This window comes from Ixodes scapularis, unplaced genomic scaffold (genome assembly GCF_016920785.2).
Source record: "Ixodes scapularis isolate PalLabHiFi unplaced genomic scaffold, ASM1692078v2 PGA_scaffold7__128_contigs__length_106722199, whole genome shotgun sequence".
NCBI classification, from domain to species: domain Eukaryota; kingdom Metazoa; phylum Arthropoda; class Arachnida; order Ixodida; family Ixodidae; genus Ixodes; species Ixodes scapularis.
In genome coordinates this window covers 67,032,615-67,054,145 of record NW_024609882.1, presented here as the reverse complement: position 1 = coordinate 67,054,145, position 21,531 = coordinate 67,032,615, and the positions used below count along the sequence as shown (strand labels likewise).

The window sequence follows — 21,531 nt, the reverse complement described above, 5'->3', positions numbered from 1 at the left end:
AGTTTCGTCAGTTATTCGCCGCCTCATCATTTGTCATCCGCGACAATATCCTGCTGCTTATGGTTGAATGCATAAAATAGCCCTATGAAACTTTTTCTTTTTCCCGTTTTGTGCTGTTGCGTGTTAATAAACCATTCAGGCAAACCAGGTTGCCGCAGCTGTATAATTGTTGTTGTCATTTCCGGCCGTGGCGAATACGTGGCATTTGAGATTCCTGAAACGCAAATCTCTCCTCCGGCCACGCCATTCGTAAGAAAAAAGTGGTAGAAGAAAAAAAGAATTGCTCGAGGTTGTTTTTGCCGCGTATTGAGTAGGGGGATTTAGAAACAGGGGGATCGTTGGCCGATTGGGCTAGCGCACACCAGCAAGGAGTACGTGGAGCAAAGGCTCGCGGTGCAGAACCCAGGGATCCTTGAGTAAATCTTCACCGCTGCCCATTTCGTTCTGTATGAGCATCGTACCGGCGTGCTGTCGTATATCATTACTGCGGGATGCACGTTAAAAACCCTAGGCTAGCCGTTGTACTGCACTGGCTAAATTTCTCATCTACAGCTGAGACGCCGGACCCCCATTAAGCCTGACCAACCTCCGGCTGCATAAAAATAATAATAATAATAATAATAACTAATTTGTATGCAGAAACATTCATAAATTCATACAGGGGCGCGCGCTTTAGCTGCTACTAGCGGCGAGCTTCCTCGCGCCGCACGCTTCGAGCGAGCAAAGATAGCGCTAATAGAGTGCTTTCATACACACGTGCGCTTTTGCTTGAGTGGTAACATCTCAGCCATTTTTCCGCCCTATCGTTTTTTATGCATTTTGAAGTGCGTGCAATCCGGTGTCACTCAGCTCGAGCGCGTAGCTTTGGCTAATGCAAAGCCGCCATGTTACCGCCCAAGTCACGCACCGAGTGCGCCAGAGCGCCACGCGCTGGCACATTCAGGACAACAATGAATGTCTTCACCCTGAGCCAGACAGACATGTAGGCACCTTAGGGTGATCGCTTTCAGCGCACTAAGAGGCGCACTGCCGAAGCTTGGGGAGCGCCGAGCGCAGGGTGTAAACACATTGGAGTAGGCCACGCACCGTCGCCCTTGGGCTCACTTCCAGGCGGCGCAGCCTGTACCGCGAGCCACGCGCTATTCTGTTCGCATTTCATTTTCCCCGACAGTACAGCTGCCACCGGTATTATGGTTGGGGCCGTGGGACCGCCGCCTTGAGCCGAGGTCACACTGCTTATATATCTTAAAACAGAGTTCGCAAACAAGTTATAACGCAAGCCAAAACGTGATGCGTGCTTCGAATGCCGCATGGCAACGAGTTGGGAAATTTGGCATGCGGCATTCGAACCACGGATGTCGCGGTGACTGATGTCTGGCAGACTGTCTTTTGTATGACGCATAAGCATGCAGTGTTACCCCGGCTCACCGTGCCCCGGCTTTATGGTCCCTGTCTGTAACATCTCGATCAGCATTATCGATTGTCAGTAGCAATTTATATGATGTTTCTAAAAATCAAGGGGGTGAAGCTTGCAGTCAGTCGTCCTTAAACCAACACCGTCAAAGTTGCCAGTCTGCCATTCCTCTGATGTCTCTGTACTCAAGACGCCTATTGCAGACGCCGCGCCGGGAAAGTCCCGTTCGCTTCTCTTGAGTGATCGATTTTGGCGCTCTTTCCGGAAAGATAGCCCCATGCGTCCAGACTACTGCGATGGCAAAACGGCAAACACACTGCATTCCTCCCGGATAGACCGCGGGATACATATCGGTTAGAAAGAAAGAGAAGAAAGCCTCCTTCAGCGTTCCGGACAACGACGACGACGACAAAAGTATCCGCAGGTTTATTCTTGCGTTACGTTAGCCACATATCCAGATTCAACGCAGTTTAACTTTCCAACTGAATTTGAGGAGAGCACATCGCACGCGATCCTTCCCCGCGGAGCAAGAAAGCAGCCAGAGCGAAGCGGACGCGAGTAGACGACGCATCTCAGTGTCGACCGCAGCGCAACCGCTTCGTCCTGACCACGGTGGAAAAAATACATTTAGGTGATGACTCTCTGTCTCGCGCGGCGACCACATTATGTTCGGCGCACCGAGCGCGCTTTACTCGCACGGGGATAGATGGCGCCCACGTATAGAGGGGCTTGTGAAGGAAATTATGCATTATTTACTCGGTCCTTGTGTACTCTGCAGAGAAATGATGGATTTATGTTGGCGCACTGGCACTGATTGCCTTTTCCCCGTGCGGTTCCTGTTTTTTTTTGTTTTTTTTTTCGAACGAGTACATTCCGATGATGATTCATAGTGACAAAAATACTCGTACAAAAATAAAACTTCCCGGCATAATCTACTGGGCCTTCAATAATTTAGAGTAATTTCGAGTAAACACCTGGGTCGTACTCGCATGTCTTGTCAATCAACATCTTTGGTAACAGTTCCGTAACTTGTTTACACAGATTTCGTGGCTTTATATGAGATCGGGTGATTTCCCCCCCCCCCTGCTCCTGCCTTATTGAAAAAAAAAATTCTAATAATGTTACATAGTGGGGCCTAAATAATTCTTTACGTGCGCATAAATGTTTTAACATTACAAATGGTTTATACATAAAATAAACATGGAACATAGAAACCTTGTGAGCAGAAAAAATCCTATTTATGATGACATAGTGACTGAAACGATGACACAGTATGATGACATACTGATTGACATGATGACACAGTGACTGAAAGTCAAACAATAGTAGCGGTTATAAGACATAAATCACTTTTCATCTATACTCTCACAATATGGTGTCACCCCGTCTTACAGGTAAAAAAATACCTGATAAGTATTTTTGCTTTAAAATGTACATAAAAGCTGAATTCACTGCATACTACCAAAGAACGCCACCTCCAACATCCTGTGTTTCTCGCCCATGCCCTTAGACTAAGAAAAGCGCTGCTTTGCTGATTTCTTTATTTCTTGAGCTTGTTTGTTGATACTCATCGTAATATGCTTACAGTGTTGTCGCATTCGCATGCTGAATTAGTAGTGGAGCAGCTGGGCAGTTGTTTCTTTGTGCTCAGCGCATGGAAACGTTATTGTGCATGTGCCAAGAACACTGTCGATTGTGTCCCAGTAAACAGTCTGGTGGCTTTTATTTTCCACGAAGAACTGTTCCGCTTTCTTCAGTAGCTGGAAAAGGTTCTTGTTGGGGTGTATAAAGCTTCCTCTGTTCTTCACATTTGTCAGGGCTGCTTCAGTAGAAGTGTTCTTGTCGATGCTGAAAGCTGATCGGCATCCAGGGCAGCGTGTAGCTTTTTTTTTTTTTTATTTTCACGCTCAAAAACCAAGTTACATAAGATAATATGCAGTCCACAGCCTTGGCTTCTTGAGCCTTTTCTGTCAAGACATCTTCGCATTCCCAGTCTTCGACAGAAATTAGACTTTCAAGCTTGGTCTTCACCTGGTCAACGAGATGAGGAGACTAGGGGTGCTATGTTGCGCTTTTTGGACTCCCAGGAGACTAGGGAGAAGGAAGTGACGTCAACGACACAGCAAACGCAGATTGAGTGTTGATTTCGTTTTCTTCTGTCAACATCCAATGTGCGTTTGCTGTGTCGTTGACGTCACTTCCTTTTCCCTAGTCTCCTGGGAGTCCAAAAAGCGCAACATAGCACCCTAGGTAGTAACTTGCGATTGGCCCTCGGGATCGCACGACGCTATTGCTCTAGGCGTGCGCCATTCGATGGAGCTTTAAACAAGGACACTCGCTCTGCGCAGCTCCGGTACCCTGAATTGCAGTTGGGAACGAAGCACGTCTTTCCTATCCTTATAGCATAACTTCTTCTTCGGGTTAAGGCTCATCTTCGTGCACGATGGTGGCACCGGTGATTGACACAGCACCAAAGCAAAACATGAGGCCAGCCACTGACCGCACAGTACCACCACACCGCGAAAAAGGCGCCCTCCGCGGCGGCGCGGAGCAACTACACCTCGTTCCACCTTATATTGTACCGCAGCGAAGGCTAGAAGCGCGAGCTCATAGCGTTGGCGGCTGCCGGGATGTGCCCCAGAGCAAGGAGCTCGCGCTTGTAGCCTTTCCTGCGGTACATCATAAAATGAAACAGAGTATAGACGCTTTACACACGCGCCAGAATACAGCCGCCATTGCTGACCTTCTCTTGTTTTACCGAGATACCGAGCCACTGAAATTGGTGTGGACGAGCCTCCACAAAGGCCAATGCTGGGGGCAAGACAGAATAAAGCCTAAGATGTCAATAACTTGGCCTGCTAGGGTAATAATGAAGTGAAGTAAACGTAATAAGGGGGAACAAAAACTGAAGGTCAGTTATGGCGGCGCCCATGGACAGCTGCTGCAAAGTGTCAATACTCCTTGTTCGAGGCTAGCTCCGAACACGATCTGGCCGCTCGCTCCCCGCGTGAAGAGCGGCCAGAGTCACCACCTAAATGTATTTTTTCCACCATGGTCCTGACCGACTGCTCCTCCTCTCGCGTGCCAATGCTAACACCTCCCTACCGTAATTCGGCGTATGGCTGAGACCGCCATAACCCTATGCTTTAGTTCACAGGAGGCAGGTGGCAGTGCGCGAGCCGGCTCTTCTCGTCTCGTGCTCTGCTTGCTCAGAGCTCCAGCGAAATTGTCGCATTTGCAGAAAGACTAAAGTTCTCTGGATGTTAACCACGTTGAATTAACCTGAGACTGGTGCAGAGAGGAAACATCAAAACGTAGGAGAGACAGACAATAGACAAGACGACGTCTCAAACATATTCACCAGCTAACCTGCATCCTTACGATATTTTCTTCTGGATGCATTGCGGCAGCGGTAGAGCAGTCAAACAGGCTTTTGACAGCGGTTCATTCGACGTTACGATTACGGAAATATAAAATAATAAACTACAGAGCACGAAAAAAGCAACGACATACGTGGCGCAACTTACTGCCCTTTCATTCTCCTTGTAAGAATCCCACAATTTGCTAAATAACGTAGTGGTTTCTCCTTGTTTCGAACGCAGATGAGCAAGGAAGATCTGAAGCTGAGCCGTGAGCTCACGGACTGGGTTCAAGTGACGCAAAGCGACAAGCGCTACCGAGGCTTCCTTTTGGGGCATAAGATGGAAGACGTCCTCCAGAGCTGTGTCCTCAACGGCGTGGACTGCCGTGCACTCAAGTACAGTCGTCACCAGCTTTCTTGGGCATTAGCGACTCGGTGCATTCACTAAAATAAGAATTTCAACTGAACAACAACAATCTTCGCAATGTTCCCCGGGAATATTTCAGTGACAGTCATAAAATATCAATAAGCAGTAATTAAACTTTTGAACGCGTTATTCCACAGCGCTACAATATTTGAAATTGAATCCTATAGGCCACATTAAAAAATTATGAATTTGTGCTTTTCTTTTTTTTTTTTGTTTTTGACAAGGGATTGTTATTTTTTCCAGGACTATAATTGCCTCGGTATCATAGAACGCATATCAGTAAGAATTTAAATAATTTCTTAACATTTTATTTCACGAAATGTCACAGAAAGGTCTTTTGGCAAAAACAATACTCGACAGATGCGCCAATTTTTCTCGTCGACAAAAATTTTTTTTTTCTTGCCGCTTTTTGTAAATGAATTGCACAGCATCCGAGGCGCTGCTACTCGGCTGCATGCGTTTAGACAGCCGTGTTTGAATTTCGTAAACTTTCAGTCAGCTAAATTGAGTGGACGGTTATTATGTAACACTGTGGCGTCACGTGATTCAGGTTTTCGCGACCTACGCGGCTGTCTCCGGCGCAGAGCTAAACTCCACCAAGTCCAAGATTGTATGCAGTGGCGATACCTCGCGCAATTCCTCGCTGCTCCCCGTTGACGCAACTGCCAAAATCTTGGGGGTGACCTTTGATGAAGACGGCGTGGCTCGCGAGACGTGGTCTGCACTTGCGCGTGACCTAAACTCGCACGTAGAAGAGGCCAGGGGATATGCTTTCCCAATGGCCGTACGGCGTTACTTTGCACAGCCAGTGTTTTGCGGTAAACTCTGGTATGCCGTGGGCGTGGCTTCATCGCCCTCTTGGTTTGTACGCCAGGCGCGATCTTCTCTCGTGTCCTTTTTTGGGCAGGCAAGGTGGTGGTGGTGACTCACCTTGCTTTCAGCCTCCGTCAAGAGCGCGGTGGCTGGAGCTTGCTTTGAATCAAACTGACAGCGTCCACTCTAGCCATCGGACGGGCCGTCCGATGGCGGTTTATTTTCTCGGGACACTGTATAGTGACCTGGAACCATCGCAACCGACCCTCATTGGCGCCCGCGTGGAAAGAGTTCCCCTCTTCTACAGAGCTGCTATTGAGACTTTCCAGCAACTTCGCGCCCATGTATCAAGAGAAGACATTGACGAGGTTCCGGCGTCTCGTCTTATTGAGATCCTATACTCGTCCCAGTTTTCGGCGCCAGTGCCAAGACTTGGGCCATCGTACATGAGACCACCCCTCCCCCACGGTAGCCTGCCTGGAGAAGTGTGTGACTCCCAGTAGAAAAAAGGTTGGGGGTCTTACCAACCAAGGACCGTCTTTACCTCTGGGGTTTGGTCAATGGTGTTAAGTGTCCAAACTGCAGCGCAGTGGAAACGAACTTCCACGTAGTCCTTCCCTGACACTGGTGTGCGCCCTTAGGTCAGTCAGGGTCGTCGGCCCCGAGGGAATTTGGCGTTCCTTGTAATCGCACTGGCCAAATGGGGCATTCACGACGCTTTTTGGTCTCTTCAAGTTTGAAGTTCTTTCCTCTGGGCACTGAAATGCTCCAGCAACCATCCAGCGACTTATGCAGAAAACAGTAGAAGACCTCCCATTTTGTATTTTTTATTTAGACGACGTCATTATTTGCAGTCAAACGCTCAATTAACATTTTGAACATTTACGCCAGGTTTTTCAATGGCTCCGTAGTGCATCTCTTGAGATCAATTTGTCGAAATGCTTATTCTTTCCCGACAAAGCATACTATCTCGGCCACGAGATTTCTGCAAAAGGAGTTGCAACCAACAGAGCGAAAACGGAAAAAAGTCCGTAAGTGCCACACGTCAACAAACTCTTCTGATGTTCATTTCTTTCTGTGTCTCGGTTCCTACTATCGAACGTTTATCAAGAATTTTGCCGTCATCGCCGCATCGTTGCACCAACTCCTGGAGAAGCAAGCCATGTTTGCTTCGTCACAGTATTGCCAAACTGCATTTGACCAGTCGAAGGGACGCTTGATAAGCACGCTTTTTTTTGCATATCCTGATTTCAGCCTTTCTTTTATCTTAGTCAATGATGCCTGCGACAGAGGAATTAGGGCGGTGTTTTCGCAAAACATCGATGGTGACGAGAGAGTCATCGCGTATGAAAGCCACACCCTTTCCAGAGCAGAAAGAGGCTCTAGTGTTACAAGGAGGGACATGCTCGCACTGACGTTCTTTGTGGACTATTTTCGGCACTACTTACTTGGTCGAGAATTTATCTGCCCTACAGATCATAACGCTCTCCAGTGGCTTAGAACACTCAAAAACCCACAAGGCTAAGTCATCCGCTGGCTTGAGAAGCTAAGTGAATATAACATCCAAGTTCAGCACCGACCAGGAAAAGGACACAGCAATGCAGGCTCAATGTGACGACAACCATCCGCTGACGAATCAGTTTCTGCCTGCTCCATGACAATCAAAGCGCTCTTCACAAGATAACTCTCTCACCCTCGAAGGGCTGATAATTCCCTCTCTCTAGTCATGCAAGTACTCGAGGAACGGGCCATAGAGAAAATCACAAAACCTTACGCTTAGCGAGTCTTGCGACAGAGAACTAAACTCTTATTGATTGACGGATACCTTCTATTTAAGACTGACAACGCGAGGCTTGTACCAGCTCTACCTCGTGTCTGGGTTCAGAAGCCTGAGGATTCGTCCACGATGCCGTAAGAGAAGGACACCTTGGCGAAACAATGACTCTGCAAAAAGCCACAGAAAGTTTTTTCTGGCCCGGCGTGACAGAAGACATTGCATCGTGGTGCTAAAATTGCATCGAATGTAATGGGCGGAGGCCTCCTCACCACACTCCTAAAGCTCCACTCGTCACGCAGATCACTGAATTCCCATTGGACAGGATAGGCGTTGACAACTACAGAACAAGGGAACAAGTACATACTAGTCGTATCGGACCATTTTACGTGACGGGTCGAGGCTTATCCATTGACGTCCTAAGAGAGCCAAAAAGTCGCCTATTGTGTTGTTTGTTAATTTGTTTTGTCGTTTTTGGGTACCTACAAGTATTCACTCGGACCAAGGAAGGATGAACGAAAGCCGACTTTTTTTAGAAATGTGTGACTTGCTCGAAATGACGAAAACGAAAGTAACTGCTTATCATCCACAATCAAACGTGTTCATGAAAAGGATTAACAGGACACTTTTGTCGAAAATGAGCGTCTATGTCGATCAGTCACAAACAAATTGGGACCTTCACCTTTTTTTGCCACGATGGCATAACGGTAAAATGTCCACGAGTCTACCGGGTTTACCGAGCATTACCTTGTATTCGGCAGAGATGTGAAGTGCCAGCAGATATTCTAACAGGTGCAATAGAAAATTTAATTAGTACGTCAAGACGGCATGGTCCTGCAAGCTCAATGAACCTTGCGAATGCCACATTCGGCTGCTACACAGCATAACACCGAAGCGAAGCGTGGCCAGAAACAATATTACGATCGCAACGTCTATAAAGGGAATTTCGGCGTTGGCGGCCAAGTTCTACTGCATTGCCCCGCCGTGAAACGGGGTAAATCGTCGAAGCTCCACCTGCCTTGGCAGGGACCTTATATTGTTGTCAAGAAACAATCGAAATCTACGTTCCGATTTCAGCTTCAGGCTTCTAGGCGCAAGCGGCTAGATGTTCACCATAGCGTATTGAAACCTTTTTGACAGTACCAAGCATCCTCATGTCCGGGGCAGCTCAACGACAAAAATTTACCTTGCGAATGTGTAACCGATGATTCCTGCAACGCCTCCATTGGTACTGAACAAGAACAACAGCCTCCTGCGACAAGTAATCACAGTCAACCTTATTTGGGGGAATCAAATAAAGAAACCTTTGAACACCCTAATTACTTTCGAGCCGGGAGAACAGATACCAGGGAGAGGCAGTCGCTCTCCAACTGACTTAAGTAGATCGAATAGGGAGGCCCTCCGGCCTTCGAATAGTTCTCAATCGGTCTTCAGTGATAGTCTTCCCGGTGAGAACGCGACCGAGGAAAGCCAGGGACATCGGACAGTTCTTATCTTACGTGACCGTTCAATTGACCAGGACGTCTGCCAGCTAAACATTGTCACCTATGATGCCTAGAAGTCAGGATGAACCATTTGAAACACCACGGCAGGAGCCTTCTACGCAAAGCGAGGCGTCGAGCACTGGTTTTCATATGAACCTGCGGGACTGCTCAGCTTTCGCTCTGCCGGCTCGATTTCGAGATTTTACATTCACATTATTTTAAGGATTGTGAACCTTTCTACGGTAGGAGAAAGTGTGGCAAGGAAAACGATGTGAAGAGGGCGAGAGAGAGAGAGAGAGCCGAAGAACGCAGAAGGCGGCTGGCACTGTTGCAAGAGGCCAGTTAGGGTATTTCTAGCTTGATTATTAAAACGTTACACAGTGCACTGTTTTTAACCTGTAACCGACGTTACTAGCTTGCATAAGTTGTGGAACTTCTGCGGAGGGAGGTGCCCCCCTCCCCCCTCTCCCCCCTCTCCCCCCTCACTCACTTCAGTACACCTCCCGCCGTGTAAAGCGCCATCTAGATTTTTGTTTCAAAACTATGTGTTTCATAAAGTACGGTGGAACGCCCCCTAAACGCTGCGTTTCGAAACGTACGTATTCCGTAGAATACACTGCAGTTACCATAGCAGCCGTCCGGTGTGTCAAACGACGGGTGGAGAGTCGAGGGGGGGGGGGGGGGGAGAGGGGGCAGAGGGAGAGTGGGGGACGCTGCTTGCGCTGCTCGTGCAAGCAGCGTGTATGAGCAGTTCCGTAACTAAGCTAATCTAATAACGTTGCCTGTTACACGATATACAGGGTGTGGGTGGTAACCAAGTGCTTTGGAAATCGCAGCCTCCTGGATCACAAGTCAGTACCGTCACTCGGCTCCTGTTTCTGCGTCGGTTGCAACCCCGGTATCAGATACCGATACCCATCCAACAGAGCCAAGCAATCATTGAATGGTACGGTGAGCAGTGTTTTGTTGGGTTTTTAAGGCGGTCGCTTAAAATAAGGAAAATGGCCACATCTTTAGTTCAGCCCCATGTTGCCGTCATCATGTCTTAGTTTGAATTCCGAGCTAAAAACATGATTTTCGTGTAATCTGGCAGAAATATTAGGCGTTGGAGAAAGTCAGCCATCTTCGTTAAGTCCTTATTTCGATATTTGCTTAATGTTCCGCCCATTGAAAAGCAGAGCGAGAGAGCCGAAGCCCACAGCTGATTTAGCCACACAGCCATTTCCTTCCGCACGATAAACACTGTCTGCTGACTTACCTTCAGAATGGCGGCGAAGCGCTTCCTCGATAGACGTACACGGGAACGCAGATACTGAGGCCAGTCATAGCGTACGCCATTTGCCAAACATCGTCTTATAAAGTGAATGGACCGATCTGACTAAGCGTTCGGCGCATGCGCGACGCCGCCATAAGTTTAGTTCACGGGAGGCACACGGCCGTGCACGCGAGGGCTTGTGCCGTCTCGTGCTCCACTCGCGCATAGCTCCGGCGGGGTTGTCACACGTGCAGAAAGACTAAAGTTCCCTCAATGCATTGAGGCAGCGGTGGCGTAGTAAAACTGGCTGGTGAGATCGGTCTATTCGGCAACGCTATCCAAAGCCGGACGCGCCAGTGGGAGGGCGACGTTGAGTACGAGAATTGGTCGCCCGGCAACATTTAGCGGTTCCGACTTGTCTCTTTGCGATCTTAGGCCTGGAGTTTCCATTAAAGTTTTGCGAGCGGAGTGGAGCGAAGTGAGGAGTGACCGCGCGTAGAGTAGCCTGTTTGGAAGCCTAGATTGGAACACCAAGAAGAGACTGTCAACCTTCACTCCATCGTCGGTTATTCTCCCTTCGGCCTTAGAGGGATACAGAACCAAACAATTTAGCGTCTATAATAAGTGGCTCACGTTTTTCCACTAGCGTGCAGCCGCCGGTGTGCGCGAGCACACGCACCGAATTTTACGTCATAGTCTCCCATTCGCGGTTATTGTGACAGTAAAATGTATGGGCTTCGGGCAATATGACAATAAAGACAGGCTTTTTATCTCCTCAAGTGAAAGCTACATTCTTGTTTGACAAATTAATTGCTTACCTTTTACACCAGCCCCCACTGTGGTGATACAAAGCTTGTCTTTATTCTCCTTTTCACTGGAGCCCGCACATTTCACTGTCACCTTAACCGCTCATTCACACTGGAAGCGGATCCGCGTTCGCTAAGGGGTTGCGAACGCGGTTGTATAAAGATCCAGTACAATTGCACGCGCACTTGATGTCATCGAGTGCGCGTGCAATTGCACTGGACCTTAAGACGCTTTCAGCGCGCGCCAGATTGAGCCGCCATAGCCGACCTTTTCTTGTTTTACCGAGATGCCGAGACACTGAAGCGGGCGTTTACGAGCCTCCACCAAGGCATATGCTAGGCAGAAGGACGCAGTAGCATCTAAAGTGGCAATAACCTGTCCTGCTGTGGCAATCATGAAGGGAAGCGAACGGAATAAGGGAAAACAAAAACTGAAGGTCGGTTATGGCGGCGCCCATGCACAGCTGCCTGAAAGCGTCCATACAACCGCGTTCGCAACCGCTTTGCGAACGCGGATCCGCTTCCAGTGTGATTGAGCGGTAAGCGTGAATGGTGGACTATGACGTCAGTTTCGTTGCATGTGCTCGCGCGCACCGGCGGCTGCTGGCTCGTGGAAAGATCGTGCACCAATTATTATAGACACTGAAATGTTTGGTTCAGCATCCCTTTAAGCTGAGACTGCAGCCAAAGCTACAAGTGCGAGCTGTCCTGCGCTCCTGGCTTTGAGGCATGCATTTCTGACGCGAGCGCTCGTTCTGCGGAAGAACGTTTGAAGGCAGTGACCTCGAACTCTCGTGCTCGTGGCATTGGCTGGTATGGAAGCTTTGCAGCAGCTCTGCATGGGCGCGGCCATTACCACCCTTCAATTTTTGTTTCCTCTTATTCCGTTTACTTCGCTTCATCATGACCACAGCAGGGCAGGTTATTGCCATTTTAGAATCTATTGTGTCCTTCTCCACAGCACTGGTCTTTGTGTAGGCTCGTTAACGCCCGCGTCACTGTCTCGCCATCTGGGTAAGACAAGAGAAGGTCAGCAATGGCGGCTGCAATGCGGCGCTCGTGCAAGGCTTCTATTGACGCTTTACACACGCGCCAAATTACAGCCGCCATTGCTGACCTTCTCTTGTCTTACCGAGATGCCTAGCAACTGAAACGGTAGTGGACGATCCTCTACAAAGGCCGATGCTTTAGAAAAGGACACAGTTGAATCTAATATGGCAATGACCTGGCCTGCTATGGTAATGATGAAGTGAAATAAACGGAATTAGAGGAAACAAAAACTGAAGGTCAGTTATGGCGGCGTCCATGCACAGCTGCTGCAAAGCGTCTATAGTAGAGTGAACTAGAAACGACAGAGTGGGGCGAGGTACAAGCTCCGCTCATGCTTTCCGTTGCACCTCAAAATGTGGTAAGCGACCAAGGCACTTCGATGGCAGCGCCACCTTCACTGCGATCGAAGGGAGCGACGATACAGGTAAAGGTAATATGGGAAATATAGTACCTTACGGGATATATGGTAATTTTTATGATTTTGACGTCAGAAGTAACGTCAGAAAACTCCGTCAAGACGATGTCATTGTCGACTGCAACGTTACGCGACACCAAGATGCTGTGGTGAGGCGGTCGTGACATCGCGTCGCGTCGATAACGACGCCCCAGTGAAAATGTTTGCAAGTGGTACCACTTGCAAATGGTACCTGTTCAATGAACCAGTTGCAAGTGGTGCCACTTGCAAGTGGTACCACTCGTGGAACTACTTGCAAACAGTACATTGTCATATAGATGCACAAAAGCAAAGCCAGATGTTAGTCTTTCTTACTTTTATTTTGCAGTTGAGGACTTGTAACGCTGGCGGAACCGGTTGATAACGCTGGCGGAACCGGTGACGCTCCAAGTAGATGTGGCACGACTTTTTGAAGTGCGCGCTGAGGGTGTCGACAGCCTCTTATATTGATAGACGTCTCTCGTCGGAGTTCTAGAAGCGGCTGTCGCTGACGTCGTTGCTGGCGACGGCGACGGCACTCAAGAAGTCTTGAGGAAGTTTGATGCCCAATCCGCTGTCCATCCAGTCGTCAAAAGAATGTGGAGTCCTCGGTGGACCCGGCGGGTCGGGAAGGAACGTCCAGTCGCCTGTGCTGCTCTCATGAAACTCTTAATTAAAAAAAAAAAATTATGATGATGATGAAGAAGTAAGTGAATGAACACATAGCGTAAAAGAAGACAAAGTTACCTGAATATATGAAAATATAACAATGAAGACACAACACCCCCAAAGGGTACACGCGGTACACTTGGCAAATGGCGGCTTAAGAAACGTAGGGCGTGACTCGTTATCTTCCTGGTTCGTGATTGGTTCTCCGACGGTCGTGTCGGCTAATGTCGCATTCTCATTGGCTGTGAAGGGATGACGAGACACTCAAAACTCGCCCTGCGTTTCTTGAGCTCGAGCTCAAGAAACGTCAGTGATTTTTTTTTTGGGGTTTTGTAGATTTTTTGTTGACCTTTTGTAGATTGAACTGGGAGCAGCAGCTTTCACTTATTTTATTAGTGATTATGTGATTTTGCAACCTGGTGCCATTTGCAACCGAAGTGGTACCACTTGACTTCCAAATGGTATCACTTGACTTTTAAGTGGTACCACTTGACTTCCAAGTGGTACTACTTTATTTCCAAGTGGTACCACTTTACTTGCAAGTAGTACCACTTGAAAGCAAGTGGTACCACTTGAAATACTACTTCATATTTTTACCTGGGCGCCGTTTCGTGACATCAAGTAGCCGTTGTAACGCTGTTGTGAAATCGCGTCTCGTTGAGGACGACGCCGTTACGGGACTACAAGTCGCAGTTGTAACGCGGTCACGACGTCGCGCGGCGTCGAGGACGATGTGGACGTGGTCGTGGACGGCGACGTTGACTTCGACGCCTTACGCAACGTCAAACATCGCTATGATGTTATGTTAACGTCGTATTGACGTCATCGTCAACATCAACGTCACAACGACGTTAGTACGAAGCCTCGACGGCGTGTAACGTCGTCTTCGCCAACATCAACGTCGACACGCCGTCACGACGAAGTCTTGAAGATGTGTAACGTCGTCGTTGTTGACGATGACGTCGACATTGTTGTTGTAAAGTTCTCGGGACATCGTCGTGACGTCGAGTTGCATCATGTCGACAACAACGTCGACGACCTGACACCAAGCGTCTTTATGACGTTGCATTGACAAGGACGCCGTCATCTTGAAGTCGTGTGACATCGTCGTCGTTGTCGTCAACGTCAACGTTGACATCGACGTCGTTGTCAAGGCAATATGACGTCAGAACGCAATCTTGATGTCATGTGACGCGCGTTGTCAACGTCGATGACGACGTTGACACCGTGTCGTCATCGACGTTGGCGTCAACGTCGATGACGACATTGACGTCAAGGCGTTGTCGTGATGTCGCATGACGTTGTAACGACAAGTCAGGTCGCGATGACGTCATGTATTGACATGACGCCTGACGTCTAGGTTCTATAAAAGATATAGCCCGGCGTTCTTTATTCATCTTTGTCCTGCAGCACCATCAGGCATTATCGCAGGGGGCGAATAAACTCTGAAAAAACATTTCTGAATTCGCGGCACACACAATCGCACTGGACAAGGCATTCCACTCCTTAATTGTTTTAACAAAAAAATAATTTTTGCCCAATTCCGTCCTGGTGCGGTATTCTCTAATCTTATGAATGTGGTCTTTTCTTTTTGAGATATAATTTGGTGGTAATAAGTAAAATGAGCTATTAATGCCAGTTTTATTGTTATAAATGTTGTATAAAAACTTCAAGCGCAAATTTCTTCGTCTTAATGCCAATGTAGACCATCCCAGTTCTTTTATCATGTCGGTTACACTCTCAAAGCGGCCGTACCGCACCAAAACGAAACGAGCGGCACAACTCTGAATTCTTTCTAAAGCAACAATGTGGTTTTGCTGAGAAGGATCCCAAACGGTGCAGGCGTACTCTAGCACTGGGCGTACATAAGACAGATAGGCGAGCTCTTTGATAGATTTAGTTGATTTTCTTAAATTTTGTTTTAAATATCCAAGCGCTCTGCCGGCCCTCATAACCACGTCGTTAATGTGTGCGTTCCAGGTGCAGTCAGCTGACAGAGTGACGCCAAGATATTTAACTGTTTGCTGTTTTGTTACGGTTTCATTATTCAGTTGGTAACATGTTTCAACTTTTGTTTTGGTTTTGCGGGTAAAACTAACATGGGCACATTTTTTAATGTTTAACTCCATCTTCCACTTTTTACACCATTGCTCTATTCGATTCAGATCACACTGCAGCCGCGTGGAACTCCCCTCGTCTGTTATGCATGTATAAACAACACAATCATCGGCAAACAATCGTACCTGTGAATTAACACCGTCATTAATATTATTAACAAAATATCAGAAACAACAATGGACCCAAAACAGACCCCTGCGGTACACCAGATGTTACCATAACAGTATTTGAAGTTTTACCATTTAAAACAACACGCTGAAGACGTGATGACAAATATGCTTTTATCCAATTTAGAATAGCCGTGTCGAAATTCATGCGTTCTAATTTGTATAATAATAGTTCGTGTGAAACCGTATCGAACGCTTTTTTATAATCTAAGAAAACACAATCAATCTGTCCGCCTCCGTCAACCCCCGTCATTAAATCATGATAAAGCTCAGTTAGTTGTGTAGTACATGAGTACGCCTTTCGGAACCCATGTTGCGAGTCAAAGAAAAAATTATGACAGTTTAAATGCTTCATGATGTGACAATATAAAACATTCTCCAGTAATTTACAACATATAGATGTCAGTGAGATCGGTCTGTAATTCGTAATTTATTTTTGGGCCCTTTTTTGTGCACAGGCACCACGTGTGCCACTTTCCAGTCGTCTGGCAATGAACCATCATTCAACGATTTGTTATATATTACAAAAAGGTATGGAGCGATCGCATCTGCACAACGTTTTAAAATTCTCGGAGAGATCCCATCTGGGCCTACTGCCTTAGCTTCATCTATATGTTTTAGAAGTTCCAACACACCTCCTATAGCAAGTTCAACTGGTGGCCTTGCACTGAACGTGCCCTGGCATCTATCGTAGTCGATGCACTCAGGAGGCAAGAAAACTGATTGAAAATATTGATTGAAGGCTTAGGCTTTTTGCCAGTCATCGGTAATTATTTCGTTGTTGACCATCACGTCTCCTATCCCAATCTGATCATTACCACAGCGCCTCATGTACTTCCAGAACTGTTTGTTGTTTGCTTTCATCCCGTCCTCCAGCCGTTGCAGATAATTTTCTTTGGCTTCCTTCGCCTTTAATTTATACAATGACGTAAGTTCTTTTTAGCTTATTTAGATTTCGCACCGAGCTCTTTTTTTTATACCGTGCATACACACGCTTGCGCCTCTTTATCAGCCGCAGTAGGCTACCGGTAATCCATGGTTTTTCTCTCTTTTTTAACTTCGACGAGTCTATGCTTGGAACGTATTTTTCAGTTAAACTGATAATTCTCTGTTTAAAGACTACCCATATGTCATGAACACTCATCTCCTCAGCAAGGCATTCGAAGGAAAGGAAATTGTTCGAAAGTTCAGAACTGATCCCTTCATAATCACCTTTTTCATATAACAGCACTTTTCTACCCGCACTCACTTTTTCGCGCGAAACCCGAAAGTCAAGAGTTGAGACAACAGCACGGTGGTCACTGATACCGGGTATGACATCAGTTTGCTTAACAACGGTAGGGTAGTTGCAGAGAAACAAGTCAAGTGTGTTTTGATTCCGTGTAGGTACAAGAACATGCTGTTTAAGTGCTAAGCTGTCTACCATGCATTTGAGATCGAGATTCAACTGGCCCATGGTTCCACATGCACAAAGTTCTTTGCCCCATATCATATCTGGTAGATTAAAATCGCCTCCAAGCACTACGCTGTCATCCGAAACACTGGATACTAGGTCGTGAAGTACCTCTATGACAGCTGAGTCAGAGTTAGGGGGTCTATAGAACACTCCAGCAGTGAATTTCTTCTTATCAGGCAGCCCAACACTACACCACACTGATTCGACAGTATTGCCTGGCACGTCTAGTTGGCAGCTTTTCAAGGAACTATGAACCAGTATAAAGACGCCTCCCCCATGTGATGACCTATCTTTTCTATAAGCGTTAAATAGGCTAGGGAATACCTCGTGATCTGATATAGAGCTATCTAACCAGGACTCTGTTCCCAGGACTATATCGACTTTTACAGAGATAATCAATCCATACAAGTCTTCCACTTTATTTTTGACGCTATAACATTATACATTATAACATTCCTTCGCACAATTCTTCTAACAGCACTTGGACGTTATGCACGCTTAGCGGCAACGACTTTCTCTATTTCAACATTCCAAGTAAACATTTGACCGTTTATTAAATTTTTCTAACAGCACTTGGACGTTATGCACGCTTAGCGGCAACTACTTTGTCTATTTCAGCATTCCAAGTAATCATTTGACCGTTTATTATAAGTTTATCATAGGTTAATCTGACCTTATTGCTTGGATCACTCTTTTGAGCCTTCGCTTATGCCCAAAGATGACGACGCTTTTCCCTTACTTCAGATAACGATAAGACAGAACCCTTAAGCTTGTATGCGTTCGTCATGACCTCAGCTTTTTCATGGCGTGAGGAAAATCTTATCATAACTTGCCGAATTTCGTTTCATGTTGTTTCCCAAGCCGATGTATCTTTTCTGTAGAGGGCACTTTCACCCCAAGTTTGTTTTCAAAAATATCCATTATCACCTTTTCTTTTAGCAGATCGTTTGTTTCTGACGTGTCCTCGTCGAGTCCATACACTATTAAGTTATTTTGTCTATTATAGTTTTCCAGTCTAGTGATCCTGTCACCTAATGTCAAGACTTGGTTACTGGGGTGGTGAACGACCCTCTCGCACGCTTCAAGTTTGGGAACTGAATCCGAGGTAGCTTTAACTTGAGTTTCAATTTTTTCAACTTTTCTTTCAATAGATGAGAGCCTCTCATTAGTTTGTGTAATGTGCTAAAAAAAAATTCAAATTTGGGAGTTTTACGTGCCAACCAACAACGGGCATCTGGCACGCCCCAGCGGAGGACTGAGGATTAATTTCGACCACCTGGGGATCTTTTGACGTGCAACCGAAAGCTCGGTTACACGGCGTCTTCTCCGCAATAAGCCTCCGTCAGACTGCGGGCACCTCGGCCGGGATTCGAACCCGCCATGTGTAATGTGCTGTTCTAGTCTTTCTTTGGTCGAGTTCATACTACTGTTCAGGGCTTTTTGGCCGTCAAAAATCGCCTTTAACTGCTCCTCAGCTAGCGTACCCGGGTTTTCCTCTACATCACCGCTGAGTAAAAGGACAAGAACGGAAAGCGAGTCAAAACAAGCAGCGACACATTCACACAACGCTCCCGGGTGAGGCAGCACCACAAGCCAAATATAGTTACTTTTTACTTTCGCGTAGGAAGGTTTTTTTACCAACCTGGAATGCGAGCAAGAGCTTGTTAGCCTGTGACCTCATGCCTCGGGTGCTGTCTCGCCCACTAAGCGGGACCGCTGAAGGGGCGGCGCAGGCAGCTTCGGTCAGTGTCGATGACGATGGTATTTCGCGCGAAAGCGCCTGCCAAGCCAACGGGCACAGTCCAGCACTCCTCTTTGTCAGCGGCAGTCCGGTGGCTTCAGCGCAGTTGGTGAAAGGAACTGCGTTGTGAAGAAACTGCTGAGCCAGACTTGTCGTCACATTGTCGCTTGCCGGCTGCACAATCCACGATGCAAAGATCTGGAATGCGAGCAAGAGCTTGTTTGCCTGTGACCGCATGCCTCGAGTGCTGTCTCGCCCACTAAGCGGGACCGCTGAAGGGGCGGCGCAGGCAGCTTCGGTCAGTGTCGATGACGATGGTATTTCGCGCACCTACGACCTTGACGAGTGTGCCGGTCGAGCTTGGCGCAAGAACGCAGCGCCTGTTTCGTAAAAAAATGGCTAATTTAATTTATTACTAAAGAATAGTAGCAGCTGCGACGCTGACGAGTTACAAATAGGTCCGATAAAATACGTTTTAGATCTCATATCGCCCTGTTTGACGTATATCTTTAATTTGTGCTTGTACAATGGGGTATTTCCCCAAAAAATGCAGATTGCGAAAGTTAGCGTTCTCTATAAAAAAGGTGACAAGAATGATATAGGTAACTACAGGCCAATCTCAATTTTATCAGTGTTTTCAAAAGGCCTCGAAAAAATTCTACTTTCGCGTATGGTACATTTCGCAGATAAACACGGTTTAATCTCTCCATCACAGTTTGGGTTTCGCAAACACCGTTCCACAGAATTGGCACTCCTGGAGCAAAAAGAATACATCTTGAAAAGCTTTGAAGAAAAAAAAAATGACTCTTGGTATTTTTATTGATTTCAGCAAAGCATTCGATCACTTAAATCACAGTCTGCTACTAAAAAAATTACAAATGTATGGATTTCGTGGACATGCATCTACTCTCATAAAATCTTATCTTGCACATCGTAAACAGTACGTTCATATAAATGGTTATTCATCTGACATTAAACCCATTCTATTTGGCGTTCCACAAGGAAGCATATTAGGTCCCTTCCTTTTTAATTTATATGTTAACGATATTGTCAATATTAATAAAAGTGTTAAATACGTAATTTACGCTGATGATACAAGTTTATTTTTTACCGGTAACTGCTGTCAGGAACTAGCAATAAAGGCAAATCAAACGTTGAAAGACCTCGCTACTTGGAGTCAATGTAATGCTTTAAAAATAAATGATAACAAAACAAAAGCAATTTTATTTCGCCCAAAAAGTAAGAATGATTATATAACTACTGATATTGTTTTAAATGGAACCAAAATAGAGATTGTATCTAGTTTTAAGACACTTGGCGTTATATTCACGGATCGAATGAGTTGGGATGAACACGTAAATTATATTTCGGTAAAATTGTCACGAGTCGCCGGCTTAATGTATCGTCATCGCCATATTCTGCCCACAAATGTAAAATTAATTATTTATAATGCATTGTTTCTCTCCCACATTCATTATTCCTTCTTAGTCTGGGGTACTACTACGAATACAAATTTAAACAAAATACTTGTGATACAAAAGAAAATATTGCGAAGTATTTGTAACGTGTCATACGATCACCCTAGCGAACCTCTCTTTAAACGTTTAAATTTGATGCCTGTAAATAGATTATATAAATATCGTTTATGCATGACTTATAAATCCGAAGTACAAACAAATCTTCATGCCCTTAGTGAATTGGCGTCTCTCTCGCTAAGAGTAGCAACATATCCTACTCGAAACACGGAAATTTGGACGCTCCCTATTTGCAAAACTAACTACGGTGAACAAATGTTAAAGTATGCACTTCCTCGACTGCTTAATTTTCTTGTTACTCACAACATTGACCTTCCGACAACATCTGTAAAAAATCTCCGAGCATTTTTTTCTTTTCCAAATGTGATTGCTTAGTTGTCATGTTTCATAAACTAAATTTTTGCTGAATTGTATAATGCTTTGCTTGCATGTGCTTTGATTTTGTTTGCCTTTTATATATAGTCGCACCTTTTTTGTAATATTGTCCTGTTCTTATCTCTGAAATTGTTATCTTTTCTCATGGTTTTCTTTTTGGATTACTTGTGCCACTGCTGCCATGTGTAAGGAGGGGGGGCCGAGGGCCCGTCAAGCTGCATGATGCAGCTTTTTTCCTCGGTCTCCCTCCGTCATTTGTGTTTTGACGGAAAATAAACATTATTATTATTATTATTATAGCAACCGAGAGGGTGCTACGAGCGAAGTGGCTTGGATTAGCCGTTTGTTTCCCACATGCGGAGGTGCAAAAATAGCACTCCGGTGGCCCCATTCGTCCTTTCTAGTACAGTCTATCTATAACAGACTGCTCGGCAGATGTCGCCCGCCATTGTTGGCTTCATTGTCTGCGTTCGCGTGCACGTCTATTCAGGAGATGCTTCTTTGTCATGGTGACGGTCTAGTACACTCTAGTGACGGTGATCATAGCAGACGGACTTTATTGTGCGGAGCAACACGGCAGTGTGGCTAGATTAAATGCCTGCTTGGGCTCTTTCCTTGAGTTTTTCCATGAGCTGAACGTGAACATAAAGAGA

The 21,531-nt window shown here is 46.3% G+C and overlaps 1 protein-coding gene across 1 annotated transcript in view; it reads left to right on the top strand.

Annotated features, from left to right (window-relative positions):
• The window catches only part of LOC121046946 (acid-sensing ion channel 4-A-like), an 80,098-nt gene that overhangs the window by 34,876 nt on the left and 23,691 nt on the right, over window positions 1-21,531 (top strand). Inside the window, exons 4-5 of the mRNA XM_042286259.1 lie at window positions 5,017-5,171; window positions 10,110-10,219. Of these exons, the coding sequence (XP_042142193.1) occupies window positions 5,017-5,171; window positions 10,110-10,219 (265 nt within the window). The remainder of the gene's footprint in view (window positions 1-5,016; window positions 5,172-10,109; window positions 10,220-21,531) is intronic.